We start from the raw sequence: 13,690 nt of genomic DNA, 5'->3' as shown, positions 1-13,690 counted from the left end.
GGCCCACTAGTTGGTTGTCTGCTTCTATAAAAGAAGGGTAGCTCTTTCATTCCCTCAGACGCTTCTGTCAGCACTCTAGTTTTTACAGCCCTAGTTATGGCTCGTACCAAGCAGACAGCCCGCAAGTCCACCGGCGGCAAGGCGCCCCGCAAGCAGCTGGCCACCAAAGCTGCCCGCAAGAGCGCCCCGGCCACCGGCGGCGTGAAGAAGCCCCACCGCTACCGGCCCGGCACCGTGGCGCTGCGCGAGATCAGGCGCTACCAGAAGTCCACCGAGCTGCTGATCCGCAAGCTGCCTTTCCAGCGGCTGGTGCGCGAGATCGCGCAGGACTTCAAGACCGACCTGCGCTTCCAGAGCTCGGCGGTCATGGCGCTGCAGGAGGCGTGCGAGGCCTACCTGGTGGGGCTGTTTGAGGACACCAATCTGTGCGCCATCCATGCCAAGCGCGTCACCATCATGCCCAAAGACATCCAACTCGCTCGCCGCATTCGCGGGGAGAGGGCGTAAACTTGGACTTTGGACTTTTTTTTTTCCCAGTAACCCAAAGGCTCTTTTCAGAGCCACTCAACTTTTCTAAACAGAAGCGGCTGTAGCAGATTATGCACATGTGATATGGTGATAGGATTATGTAAAAGCTACTAAATTGTTTCAGTAGCCACATTGTCAGTAAGTGGTGCGTGCCCTTTATCGTATGAGGAGAGAAAACGAACAATGGGATGGTTTCTCCTAGAAGGCAGGAGGTTTCCACGTTCCCAAAAGCTATATGGAAAGTGCATCAAGTTGGGCTAGTCTTGTTAAAATACCTAGTTAGTATCAAATTTAAATATGAGAAGAAGAGTATTCAGTCCTGTAATTCCATGTCTTAAAATATAAGGAATAACCTGTGAAGTCCTCCCTGATGCCTACTGTTTTTCTTTGTAAAGGATTTAAGGTAACTTTTAAAGTTGAAGTGTAAGACTTTTCAATATTAAAAAGCCTTCGCCCTGATACTTTACCTAGGTATGTATATATATACATATATGTATATACATATATATATACAAATTCCTTTTACTTTAGACTACCCATGGGAGGGGTCTGAGAGGCACCAGTGTCCTTGTCCTAAAATAAGGTTACTTTCTCCCCGACTCAGCCCTGGGAGGGGAAAGGCCAAGTTTTTTTTTTTTTCATAGATGCCCTTGTTCTCACATACACTACTTGACTTTTTTCCTCAATATTTTTTGCGTCTGTAGGAGAAAAGGGAGTCCTGGTGATGTGGTGGTCAAGAGCTCAGCTACTAACGAAAAGGTCGGCAGTTCGATTCCACCAGGCGCTCTTCGAAATCTTGTGGGCCAATTCTACTCTGTCTTATAGGTCTCTATGAATCAGAATCGACTCAACGGCGATAGGTTTGGTTTTGCTTTTGGGTAGGAAAAAAGGTGAGTTAAATAGTAGGACTGATAGGATAGCATTAAGCTGCTGGTAAAAATGCCCATTACTACCAGAAGGCAGTGGCTTAGGTCGGCAATTCCAGGAGCTGCAGAACATGAATTCTGGCTTCAGTCTTCACTCCCTTGCACCCCTCAACACAGCAGCCGCCACGTGTCAAAGAGAAAAAGGTAAGCACTCTTTTAGAATGCATCATCCTTTTGGAAAACGTGGTGGTGTTAAGCATTCAGCTGCTAACCAAAAGGTCAGCAGTTCAAATCTACCAGGCGCTCCTTGGAAACTATGGGGCAGTTCTACTCTGTCCTGTACGGTCGCTGTGAGTCGGAAGCGACTGAGGGCAATAGATTTGGTTGGGCTTTTTTTTAGCCTTTCTGGGGAAGGATTCCAGAGAACCCTGGTGGTGCAGTGGTTTAACGCTTGGCTGCTAACCTAAAGGTCGGCATTTTGAACCCACCAGCCTTTCCCTGGAGGAAAAATGTGGCAGTTTGTTTCCCTAATGATTTATAGCCTGGGAAACCCTATGGGGCATTTCCATCTGTCCTACAGGGTCCCTATGAGTCGGAATCGACTCAATGGCAATGTGTTTTGTTGTTTGTTTAGGAAAGACTCTGGAAGCTGGCAGAATAGAGCAGCATTTGAATGCTAGGTTCCCCGTGTTCAACCCCAGCTTTACTATTTACCTACTCTCTTACTTTTTGCCTTGGTTACACAGTGGTTAAGGGCTCAGCTGCTAACCAAAAGGTTGGGAGTTGGAATCTACCAGCTGCTCCTTGGAAACCCTATGGATCAGTTCTACCCTGTCTATAGGGTCACATCTACAGGGATGTATTTACTTATTTTGGTGTGATCTTAGACAAGTCAGCCTCTCCATCGTTGGAAAAATGGGGTAACACTACTTACCTTATAGGGTTGTTGTTGGCATGATATGAATAGATTTTGGGGCACATAGCATTGTATAGTTACTATTAATTTTCCCAGGGGCTGTGTATAATTTTACCTTACGCTTTAGGATTTTTTTAAAAATTTGAAAAGAAAATTCAAACTAGCCTCTGAATTTTCTTCTCAGGTGGAATTAGGTAGGTGCATAGATTCCGCACAGTTTAGAAACGAACTTCAGTAGATATTTAAAAATCAAAGAACAGAAGAAATTGACAGCTGTGAAAGAAAATGTAGTGAGCATTTTGGAGAGCAGTGCCAGCATTTTAATATAATTGCACGAAACATCTATTTGTATTCGAGGTGTGACTAAATGGGCTCTTGACAAAAAAATCTTGTTTAATGTACAGATAGGTCCCTGGTTTCTAAAATGGTTTGCACTCAGTTAACCCAGGGGTTGTTGGTTTGAACCCACCAAGAGGTATTTCAGAAGAAAAGCTGTCGATTAGATTCCTTAATAAAGTTTATAGCCAAGAAAACCCTATGGAGCTCAGTTCCACTCTGTACAACATGGGGTCACCATGACTCAGAGTCGACTGGATGCTGAGAGGTTCGGTTTGGTTAATGTACAGATCATAATGTATATACATCTATTAAGAGTTAGTTGTTGCAAGACATAGGAAGGACTTTTCTTGCCCAGGAGTCTATATGGTGATTTGTGAAAAAAAGATGACTTGCAGAGGAGAGGAGAAGGTATAGTTTGGGGTATATTTTTCTGATGATCTTTAGTAGTAGCCTTTCCAGTTTTTCAGGTATTAGGGAGATTAACACAACAGTGAGAAATTAGTGTAGAAGTTTGAACTGTACTGTAGGCCAGACTGCAGGAAAGGCCTATGGTCTTGATTTCCAAGGCACTTTGGGGAGAAGTGCAAAGCAAAATTTTTGGACAGTCATTTTTAATATGTCATGTATGAAAAACAAAACACTGAGTCCATCAGTATCTTGTAATCTTTGAAATGCTGTGATAAAAAATACAGTTCTCACTAATGTGTGCATATTTGCTGTTGGTAACGTTGTCGTTGTTAGGTGACATTGTGCTGGGAGTAAAAGCTTGAAAATGAGATCCCAAGGCAATATCCCTTCAAACCCAAGCATGCTTTAAGTAATAATAAGTTCAAAGAAAAGTACATTTATGTAGGCATTGTTTGCACCAATCTGTCCTAACGCTTTGCTTGCGTTAACTAATTAAAATCTTTACAAAACTTTCCTAAGTACTATCATTATCCCAGCTTTATAGGTGAAGAAAATGAAGGCAGCATTGTAAGGACCTATCCAAGGTCACACAGCTAGTGCGCTCATACACCTCTGAATGAAAAGAGATAGTGCTTTGTCAATAAAAAGAACCATTGCTATCGAGTTGATTCCAACTCATCGCGGCCTTATAGTACAAAGAACTGTCCCATAGGGCTTCCAAAGAGCGGCTGGTGGATTCGGACTGCCAGCCTTTTGGTTAGCAGCCGAGCTCTTAACCACTGCGCCACCAGGGGTCCATTTTTATTAAAGTAAAAGCACGTATTAAAATCCTCAGCCTAAAACACAGCTCAGATTCAAATAGCAGTGCAGTGAACAGGAGCAAGAAATCGAGGGATTAAAATTATGTCCCCTCCCTCATAGCCTGTGAGTCACTCACTGCCTGGGAGGCGGAAGCGCTGTTTCCCGCCTGAGCTTTCAGTTCTCAATGAGGTCCGATGCTTCATTATAAAGTACTCGTGGCTCAGCGTTCAGTCACTGCGTTCTGTGAGCTTCTGAGTAGAAGAACTTAGTCATGTCTGGCCGTGGAAAGGGCGGGAAGGGCTTGGGTAAAGGGGGCGCTAAGCGACACCGTAAGGTGCTCCGGGACAACATCCAAGGCATCACCAAACCCGCTATCCGGCGCTTGGCTCGTAGAGGTGGTGTTAAGCGTATCTCTGGCCTCATCTATGAAGAGACTCGTGGGGTACTCAAGGTCTTCCTGGAGAACGTGATTCGCGACGCTGTCACCTACACCGAGCACGCCAAGCGCAAAACGGTTACTGCCATGGACGTGGTCTACGCGCTCAAACGTCAGGGTCGCACTCTTTACGGCTTTGGAGGTTAAGGTTATGTACCTCCTTTTAAAAAGTTTTGTCTTCCCAAAGGCCCTTTTAAGGGCCACCCACTGATTTACAGGAGGAGCTGTGCTCTAATGTGTTTTGCGGTATTCAGAATTTAGGGTGCCAAAGCAGCTGCATTACAGTGTGGACTAGGCATACCTATGAGTGCCTTGAGGTTTTAATAGTGTTTGTGATTTACTCGGAAGTAGATCCCCGGGTCGCCTGAAGCGCCTCTACCTGGGCTCAAATCTCAGTTCCCAGGTTTAAATGCAGCCGAGTAAGTTAACCCTTTTTTGCCCCTTATTGCCTTTACCCCTTGGTTTGCCTTCAGTGGCCCGCCCTCTTCCAGTCAATTGGGTAGCGCACTGCTGAGCGCGGAATCTTTAGCCAATCAGAGAGCAAGAGCACGAATGGTATTGGGGCTGGTTTAGAAGAGGAAACTGCTGAGGCAGCTGGAAGTCCTTGTCTTTTCACCTCAGTTCCTGTGGCGTTTGTCAGGGCCATAAGCACTTTACCCCTTTGGGTTCCGGTCTGCCCCGCGCTGAATGGAATTGGACTATTACATACCGGCTATGGTTAATTTGGAAACACTGGTGGCGTACTGGTTGAGTGCTACGGCTGCTAACTAAAAAGGTGGACAGTTCGAATCCACCAGGCGCTATGGGGCAATTCTCTGTCCTATAGAGTCGCTGTGAGTGGGAATCGACTCAACGGGAACGGTTTTCTTTTTTTAATGGTTAATTTGGAGGGAGCCTGTTAAACGGTAAGATCATTTTTAGTATTAGGGTTCAGCCAATGCACAAGGACCGCGAGCTTGCAAGAGTACTGGCCAGCGGCTTGCAGGCGGGCAGTTGGATTAAAATACATCAATACAGAACGTCGGGTGTTTATTCCCAGTGTTTCTGCCTTTGGACATGTCAGAGAAGATCTGCAGTCTTTTGGCTTTATTAACTGTTGTTCCTACACCCAGCTCAGGCTGGTCGCACCCCAAACCTTCGTCAACTCGGTCTGCGTCAGCCCAGCTTGCTGAGAAATAAGGCGCTTCCTGAATTTGAGCCTGGCATCACGACATGCCATGTCCCCACCCCTCGCCCCCAAACTCCGTGATCTCAGTTTTAAAGGAGCCTTGGTATTGCTGATTTTTGCTTAAGAAGTTTGTAAGTCCCCACTTCCTAGATAAAGGGAATGTGTGTGCTACCTAATTCAGGTCTCTGATTCTTCCCTCTGAATTCATTCCAACGAAGGCCTCTGGCAGGGCCTTAGGCTGAAGCTGTAAGGGGGAAGCCTCCTCTGAGGCAACAGTTGCTCTCATCTCCTCTCACACCTCCCTCCTCCCCCACCTTTTTCCAGCTCTCTTTCCCTCCCCTTTTGTAAAGTGCACATTTGTTTATTTTTACTACGAATATTTTAAACTCTACAAAATGGTTATGAAAAGCTTAAAAAAAATGATGTTCCCAAATTGAGAAATCAACCAGCTGAATATTCAGCAAATTAAAAATGATTTAATGCTTGAGAAATGTATTAATGACTACTTGGGCAAAAACAGAACTTTGTTGCCTGGTTATTCTGTTTGCTAACAGGCCTCTCTCTGAAGGAGATATTGAGTGGGCAGTTGAATAAATGAAATTCTTGAGTTCAGGTGAGAGGTCTGGACTACAGATAAAAATGCAGAAGTTAGTGGAAACAAAGTAATTGTTGATCAGAAGTGACTGGATAAATATGGTATGAAAAAACCCACTGCCGTCGAGTCAATTCCGACTCATAGCGACCCTATAGGACAGAGTGGAACTGCCCCGTAGAGTTTCCAAGGAGGACCTGGTGGATTCGAACGGCCGACCTGTTGGTTAGCAGCCGTAGCACTTAACCATTATGCCACCAGGGTTTCCAAAACTATGGTATGCATATGTGCATATGTGGAGTCCCTGGATGATGCAAATGGTTAATATGCTTGGCTGCTAACCAAAAGGTTGCAGGTTCCAGTACACCCAGAGGTGTCTCAGAATAAAGGCCTGGTGATCTGAAAAATCATTGACAAACTTGTTGAGCACAGTTCTAGCCTGACGCACACGGAGTTGCCATGAGTCCAAATCAAATGCACAGCAATGGCTACGAGATATATGTTGTTGTGTTCCACTGAATCAGAATCATAGCATCCCTACAGAACAGCGTAGAGCTGCCCCATAGGGTTTCCAAGAGGGGGCTGGTATATTCAAACTGCTGCCCTTTTGGATAGCAGCTGAGCTCTTAATCACCATGCCACCAGGGCTCCTCGAGATACATAATCTCCATAAAATAGGATACTACACAGCCCTACTAAAGAAGGGAAAGTTCTGTGTGTACTGTCTCTGGAGTACTTTAGCTTAGTTCTTGGACTTATTTGTTCTAAGTGATGGACATCATCCATGAAGAAAGCAAAAGGTCACTGAAAAGACAGGAAAGAAAGAAAAGACCAAGACGGTTGTCAGAGGAGACTCTGAAACTTACTCTTGAGCTTCGAGCAGCTAAGCAAAAGGAAGATTGATAGACATATTATTAACACATTATATAATGTATAATATAACTATAATATTATATTTTGATGTCATAGTGAACAAGACTTTATTGATGGTTAGATGTGGGGTCAGGGGAAGAGAATAATCAAAGGTAATTCCTAGGTTTGTGTCCTGAGCAACTGGGTAGAGACTGGGTAAGGAATAAGATTCACAGGGCTGAAGGGGTTGGGAATTAAGAATTCTATTTCAGACACGTTATTCTTGTGACGCCTTTTAGAGATGTAAAGGCGAGATGTTTAGTAGAGAGTTTGTTATATAAATCTTGTGTTTAGGAGAAGTTTGGGATTAGAAATGTAGATATGGGAGTCATCAACATACATAGGAGTGACGTTATAAATTAAATAAGATCTGGTGTGTGTAAGTGCCTTGTACACAGCAGGTAGTAATGAAATGCCTGTCTTTTTCCTGTTCCTTCCCTTCTACCATTGCACCTCTCCCTACCCTCCCCACACCCATGCAGCTTTCATATTTCCACTGGGATCTGTCAATGCCCTCCAACCAAACCCACTAAAACCCAGTGCCGTCAAGTTGATTCCGACTCATAGCGACCTATAGGACAGAGTAGAACTGCTCCATAGAGTTTCCAAGGAGCTATGTTTCCAAAGTTGCCAAAGGCTATGAATTACAATGCAGTTGACAAGCTGGGTTTATTAAGTGGTTACAACAAGGGAGAACATGATATGAGGAATTGTAGAATGTCTCAGAGCTTGTTAGAAAGGAACTTACGATATCTGGACTCGTGTTAGGTGATTTTGAGAAGAGGTCTAGGAAGTTAATTTCTGCTTTATTACTGGATGAAGTCAGGAAAGAGAAGTACTTCTATGATTGGTGTATTAGTTTTCTATTTTGTACCGTAACAAATTACCACAAGCTTAATGGTAAACAACACAAATGTATTAACTTACAGTTCTGTAGGTCAGGGGTCCAACACAGGTCTCTCTGGGCTGAAATCAAGGTGTTGGCAGAGCTGTGTTCTTTCTTGAAGGCCCTGGGGGAAAGAATCTATTTCCTTGCCTTTTCTTTCTTTTATAGGCCACCACATTCCTGGGCTTATGGTCCCCTTCCTCTATCTTCAAAGCCAGCAATGGCTGGTCTAGTCCTTTTTACACCTAATCTACTTTGACCTCCTCTTCTGCCTTCCTCTTCCACTTTTAAGGACCCTTGTGATTACACTGGGCCCACCTGAATAATTCAGGATCATCTCCCCACCTGAAGGAGGACGATTATCAGGTGGAAAACAGAATCCAAAAATTTAGAAGAAACACTAGTCGAAGCTAATATGCAGAGGATGAAATCATCCCTCTATAAAAAGGATACTAGAAAGAAAGAATTAACTGAAAGAGGCATTTGTGACTATCTCTTCAGATAAGAATGTCTCCCTATTAACCAAACTAAAATGAGTTCACATCTTTCCTCCAGCTCTGAGTTTCTGAAGCCCAATCTACTTACGTTAATGCATAATTGGGCCAGGAGACATCTTTGCTTAAAAACTCTGTTTAGCTACAATGACTAGGACTGGACAATGCCCACACATCTGTATGTAGTACACAAGGTGCTTCACAGAGCAATGGGGCCCACTCTGCAGCCTCATTTCCTGCTACCCTGCCTGGAGGTTGTCTTTTTTTTTTTTTTTTTTTAGTGGCTTTTTGAGTATAATTTGCATATTCATTTTAAGTGTATAATCCAATGAATATTAGTGTATTTACCTAGTTGTACAATTATCACCACAATCTAATTTTAGAACATTTTTATCACCTTAATTTCTATTTTTCTCAATCAACTGCCCCTTCCTCATCTTCTGGGTCTGATGTAGAGCCTCAAACACCGGCTTCCGATTTAAATCCTACTGAGCGTTCTTTAAGGATAAAACAGTCCTCTTGTTGTAGAGAAGAATGTGCGTGCTGTTTCAAGTTAAAACAGAGAGGTTTATTAAGGGTTTGAAACAATTACAATTGGGGAGCCATAGAGCCCACTGAAAATGGAACCAAATAGTCCCCGGGCAGCGCTGTTATACAAGTATTCTTGTGGTGTAAAATCAGGACACAAACCATAGGGGCGGTAATTACAGGAAAATCAGTGAGTATGACAATAATCACACTCTGATTGGTTACCGATTATTAATAGTATAGTTAGTGATATTACAGATAGTTTCACAGGATGCTTATATCATGCCCACAAGGATGCTTACACGTGTTTTGACTATCTTACAAAAATATCTTGTTGACAACAGCACCCAGACAGCACTCTTTCTGAGTACTTGTATTTTGAAGGGTGTAGATGGTCACTGGAAACCCTGGTGACATAGTGGCTAAGAGTTTGGCTGCTAATCAAAAGATCAGCAGTTGGAATCCACCAGGTGCTCCTTGGAAACCCTGTGAGGCAGTTCTACTCTATCCTATAGGGTTGCTGTGAGTTAGAATTGACTCGAAAGGAATGAGTTTGATATTTTTTTGTAGATGGTCACTTGGTCAAGACCCCTTGGGGCATATGGTTTTATATTCTGGTTTAGACCACTGAGGAAAAAACATGTTTTTCTCAAAACATAGCTGTTTAGTCTAGAAATGCAGATTAAAATTAGATGGCATAGTTAGCATATTATACCTCTGTCTCACTGACTGCTCTGAAAGTTGTCTTTTTCTGAGATACTCTTCAAGGTCGATGTGAGAATTTAATGAGATAATGTAGTCATTAACTGAATAAAGCTCAAAAGCACCTACTATGTGCTAGGCCAAGTTTAGGTAATAAGAAACAAACCAAAACTATTCTGAAGTATCAAGGATCAAGGTCCACTAGAGAATACAAACTCTAAAAAGCCAATAATTATTGTGAAGTTGATAAAATTATAGAAGTTTAATCTATAGGTACAGTTTGTGCTTGACTACTAACCTAAAAAAAAAAAAAAAAATTTTTTTTTTTTTTTTAGGTCAGCAATTAGAACCTAGCCAGTGGCACCACGGATGAAAGGCCTGGCCATCTGCTTTGGTAAAGATTACAGCCAAGAAAACTCTCTGGAGCTCAGTTCTATTCTGTAACACCTGGTGTTGCCATAAGTCCAAATTGACTTGATGGCAATCTTTTTTTTTTTAATTACTCAAGATACAAAGGGAAAAATAAAAAAGATGCAAAAGAGTGTCTAGGCTAAGAGTACGAGTAATCTTGGCAGGTTAGGAAGAAGTATCCTGGAACAGTCATCCTTGAATTAGAAATTGAAAAAAGAGCAAGTTTAGGAGGGCAATTAATGGCTGAAAGTATAGCTTATGTAGTGGCTGGGAGATCTGAGAAACAATGAACTGTTTGAGAGTAAGAATGGGTTTCTTCAAGTCTGTCTGTGTTATTGGGAGTGAGGAATGGCGTGGGATTTAGGAGAAAGAAACAATGTGATCATTGTGAATGTCTTCTTATGATTTTTAGAATTTTAGCCCAAAAGGTAAGGGAAATTACTTGAGGATTTTGAGTGTGGCAGTAGTTTGCTTATCAGAAGGATAATTCTGGCAATAATATGGACAAGGAATTGGAGGGTGGCAGACTGGTGATGAAGAGATCAGTTAGAGCTTCCAGTAGCTCCGGGGAGGAATGGCAGATGGTATTGTGTAGTGGCTTAGTGTCAGGGAGCCCCTAGCTCCAGACTGATCCAGCCGATCAACCAGAAGGGGACCATGTCATTTATTCTCCAAACTGGAACACTTTGAGAGTGAAAGGAGGGTTCCTATTAATAAAAGTTTTATTTGTAATGAAACAACACTCTTAATACTTAAACCAGGTCCAAATCAAGCCCATTGCCATTGAGTCAATTCCAACTCATAGTGACCCTAGTGAGTAGAAGTGCCCACAGAGTTTTATTCACAGGCTGTAATCTTTAGAGGAGTAGTTTCGCCAGGTCTTTTCTCTGGAGTGTAGCAGCTGGGGGGAGTTTAGATTAGCAGTCAAGTACTTAACCGCTGCCCCATTAGGGCTCCTATTAAACCAGGACAATAGGTGTAAAATGAGCCTTTCCTGGGTAACCAACCAAGACTTATTATACTCATCATACTTATCAGTTGTGTGGTCTTGGGCAATTCAATTATCCTCTCTGAGCCTGCCTTTTCTATTTATTATGGAAACCCTCGTGGTGTAGTGGTTAAGTGCTATGGCTGTTAATCAAAAGGTCAGCAGTTTGAATCCAGCCAGGTGCTCCTTGTAAACTCTATGGGGCAGTTCTACTCTATCCTATGGGGTCGCTATGAGTCGTTAATCGGGGATTATATGGACAGTTTAGGTTTTTGTTGTTGACTTTTTTTTGTTGTTCTTAGATTCACTGTGCAAGTGAACAGTGGTAGTTGCAGTGAAAATGGAGAAAGGAGTGAGCACATACATGGGATTTCAAAGGTGGACCATGTGGGACTTGGGGATTGGATGTATGGTGTGAAGATGGATTTGAGGATGGCTTTCGGGTTTTGGACTGAGGTCAATTCAAGTGGTGAGTAGTTGAGGGACATGATGAATTTTGCTTTGGATGCCCTGTCGGATGTACAGATAAAGACAACACCGGACAGTCATTGGAAAGGATGGAAGTCATGGATATAAGTGAGATCTCTAGGGAGATATGTGTGACCAAAGGGGCAAGGTCAGAAACCTGGGGGATACTAAATACAGGACTGAGGGAGAGTAGAAAGAAAAATCAGAGGCAGAGTCATGATATATTAAGGAAGAGTCAAAAGGAAGAGTGCTCAGCGGTGTCTAAAACCGCAGAGGTCAAGAGAAAGACAGTGTCCAACTGGATTATCGGGTAAAAGTGGGAGTGGGATGAGGAAAGTCAACTGCTGTGGCCTGTGGAGGGGGAACTGGTACCTGTGAAGGAAAGAAGAAAAGTATGGCTAAGTGCTGAGGGCCGTGTTGCTACTCAAAGAAAGGGAGGTGCCTTTTCTTCCTAGGCCAGATTTTAATTTCCCCTGAATCCAATGCCTGGATATGCTGGTATTGTATGAATCTGGTTTCCTCCCAGCCCATCATTTACTTTTTCTCTTTTTTTTAGTGATAATTGCAGTTCTGTTCTCAGGACATGTCTTAAGGCCATGTAGATATCTATTTCATAATCCACAAAAATAAAAACCAAACAAAAACCCACTGCCGTCGAGTCAATTCTGACTCATAGCGACCCTATAGGACAGAATAGAACTGCCCCATAGAGTTTCCAAGGAGCCCCTGATGGAATCGAACTGCCAATCGAACTGCCGACCTTTCGGTTGGCAGCCGTAACACTTAACTACTATGCCACCAGAGTTTCCAAATTATGCCACCAGAGTTTCCAAATGAAATCTGCTCCGACTCATACCGAACAAAAGCCCTATACGTCAGAGTAGAAGCACAGCTTACAGTGTCCAAGAAACCACTTGTAACCACCGCAGCACCAGGGCACCAAATAGTCCGTAGTCGGCAGGATTCGAACCTGCGCGGGGAAACCCCAATGGATTTCTAGTCCATCGCCTTAACCACTCGGCCACGACTACAGTTTTAAAGACAAAACAAATTTTCCCTGGGTTTTCCCATCCCCCTAGATGGCTCCCTTGGAGAATGGCATTAACTCATCAGTTCTGACTGGATAACAGCCATGGATGGGGTTCGCTGATTGGACAAACTGTTTCTCTTTGTTCCCTAGAAACGGATGCAAGCTCCTTACAACGCCTGGTCTTTTTCCATTTATTCTTGAGTTGGAAATACTGTTTTTTACTTTATCCAGTTAAGTGGGGCGAGGGAACTAGGTGGGGAATATGTGCGCCTTTGACTGTATACATGCCTCAGGCCAAATTTTGCCACTCAGTTTTAAGTAAGAGGAAAAAACGTCACTTTTCCTCACTGTGAGCTAGGGCTACCAAATCCTTAATTGCTCGAGTCCTTATATTATGCCTCATCATTACAGCTCTTCTTTTGACCAGTTGGGCGGCCCTGAAAAGGGCCTTTGGAAAATAGACTCAGAAGGGTCAGATAAAAACTTTAGCCGCCGAAGCCGTAAAGAGTGCGCCCCTGGCGCTTGAGCGCGTAGACCACGTCCATGGCAGTAACCGTCTTGCGCTTGGCGTGCTCGGTGTAGGTGACGGCGTCGCGGATCACATTCTCCAGGAAGACCTTAAGCACCCCACGGGTCTCCTCATAAATGAGGCCCGAGATTCGCTTGACACCGCCACGCCGAGCCAGACGCCGAATGGCAGGCTTTGTGATACCCTGAATGTTGTCGCGCAGCACCTTGCGGTGGCGCTTAGCGCCGCCTTTCCCAAGACCCTTCCCGCCTTTGCCGCGACCAGACATGATCACACAAGCAAGCTCACAGCAAGTGAGCAAGAAAGACAGAGCTGCTTCTTATATACCTACTGTCCCTCCCTTTTCCTCCTCCACCCCCCGGCGAATGAATGGAAAGCCCGCCGGCGGGAAATGTGACGTCAACAGTCCCCTCCCTTAAACCCGCCTCCAAATGCTGGAACTCGCGAGAGTGAGGCGGAGCCCGGTTTTCCAGCCGGCCTTTGCTTGTTAAAGTGGGTTACCCTGTTCTGCTTGAAGTAATTAGGTTTAGGAGTTTAAATATGTACATGTGACATTTTTAAAAATTTCTTTCGAAAGAAGAAACTCTTTAAAAGGCAGAAAGATTCATTCACGAGAAACTTGAAAATTGTAAAAGCGTCAAGATCAAAGAGTATTAATTTGAACGTTTTAGACTTTAAAAAAAGTCTG

At 43.7% G+C, this 13,690-nt stretch overlaps 4 protein-coding genes and 1 non-coding gene across 5 annotated transcripts in view; 2 read left to right on the top strand and 3 right to left on the bottom strand.

Annotated features, from left to right (window-relative positions):
• The window catches only part of LOC100671112 (uncharacterized), a 44,529-nt gene that overhangs the window by 23,290 nt on the left and 7,549 nt on the right, over positions 1-13,690 (bottom strand). The window contains exons 2-3 of the mRNA XM_064293573.1: positions 262-423; positions 108-218 (exon numbers count right to left, since the gene is read on the bottom strand). Of these exons, the coding sequence (XP_064149643.1) occupies positions 108-218; positions 262-423 (273 nt within the window). The remainder of the gene's footprint in view (positions 1-107; positions 219-261; positions 424-13,690) is intronic.
• Positions 52-4,016, top strand: LOC100668564 (histone H3.1). Its single transcript, XM_023555715.2, has one exon. The coding sequence runs from the start codon at positions 97-99 to the stop codon at positions 505-507; it is 411 nt and encodes a 136-aa protein (XP_023411483.1). The 5' UTR covers positions 52-96; the 3' UTR covers positions 508-4,016.
• Positions 4,077-5,248, top strand: LOC111752376 (histone H4). Its single transcript, XM_023555728.2, has one exon. It carries the CDS (start codon positions 4,130-4,132, stop codon positions 4,439-4,441), a length of 312 nt encoding a protein of 103 aa, XP_023411496.1. The 5' UTR covers positions 4,077-4,129; the 3' UTR covers positions 4,442-5,248.
• LOC100672832 (histone H4) lies at positions 11,849-13,309 on the bottom strand. Its single transcript, XM_023555726.2, has one exon. It carries the CDS (start codon positions 13,268-13,270, stop codon positions 12,959-12,961), a length of 312 nt encoding a protein of 103 aa, XP_023411494.1. The 5' UTR covers positions 13,271-13,309; the 3' UTR covers positions 11,849-12,958.
• On the bottom strand, positions 12,393-12,474 carry TRNAS-AGA (transfer RNA serine (anticodon AGA)). Its single transcript has one exon. It is a non-coding gene; the product is annotated as a tRNA-Ser (tRNA).

The sequence above is a fragment of the Loxodonta africana genome, chromosome 1, assembly GCF_030014295.1.
Source record: "Loxodonta africana isolate mLoxAfr1 chromosome 1, mLoxAfr1.hap2, whole genome shotgun sequence".
Lineage (NCBI taxonomy): Eukaryota > Metazoa > Chordata > Mammalia > Proboscidea > Elephantidae > Loxodonta > Loxodonta africana.
This window is presented reverse-complemented; position numbering and strand designations above follow the sequence as displayed.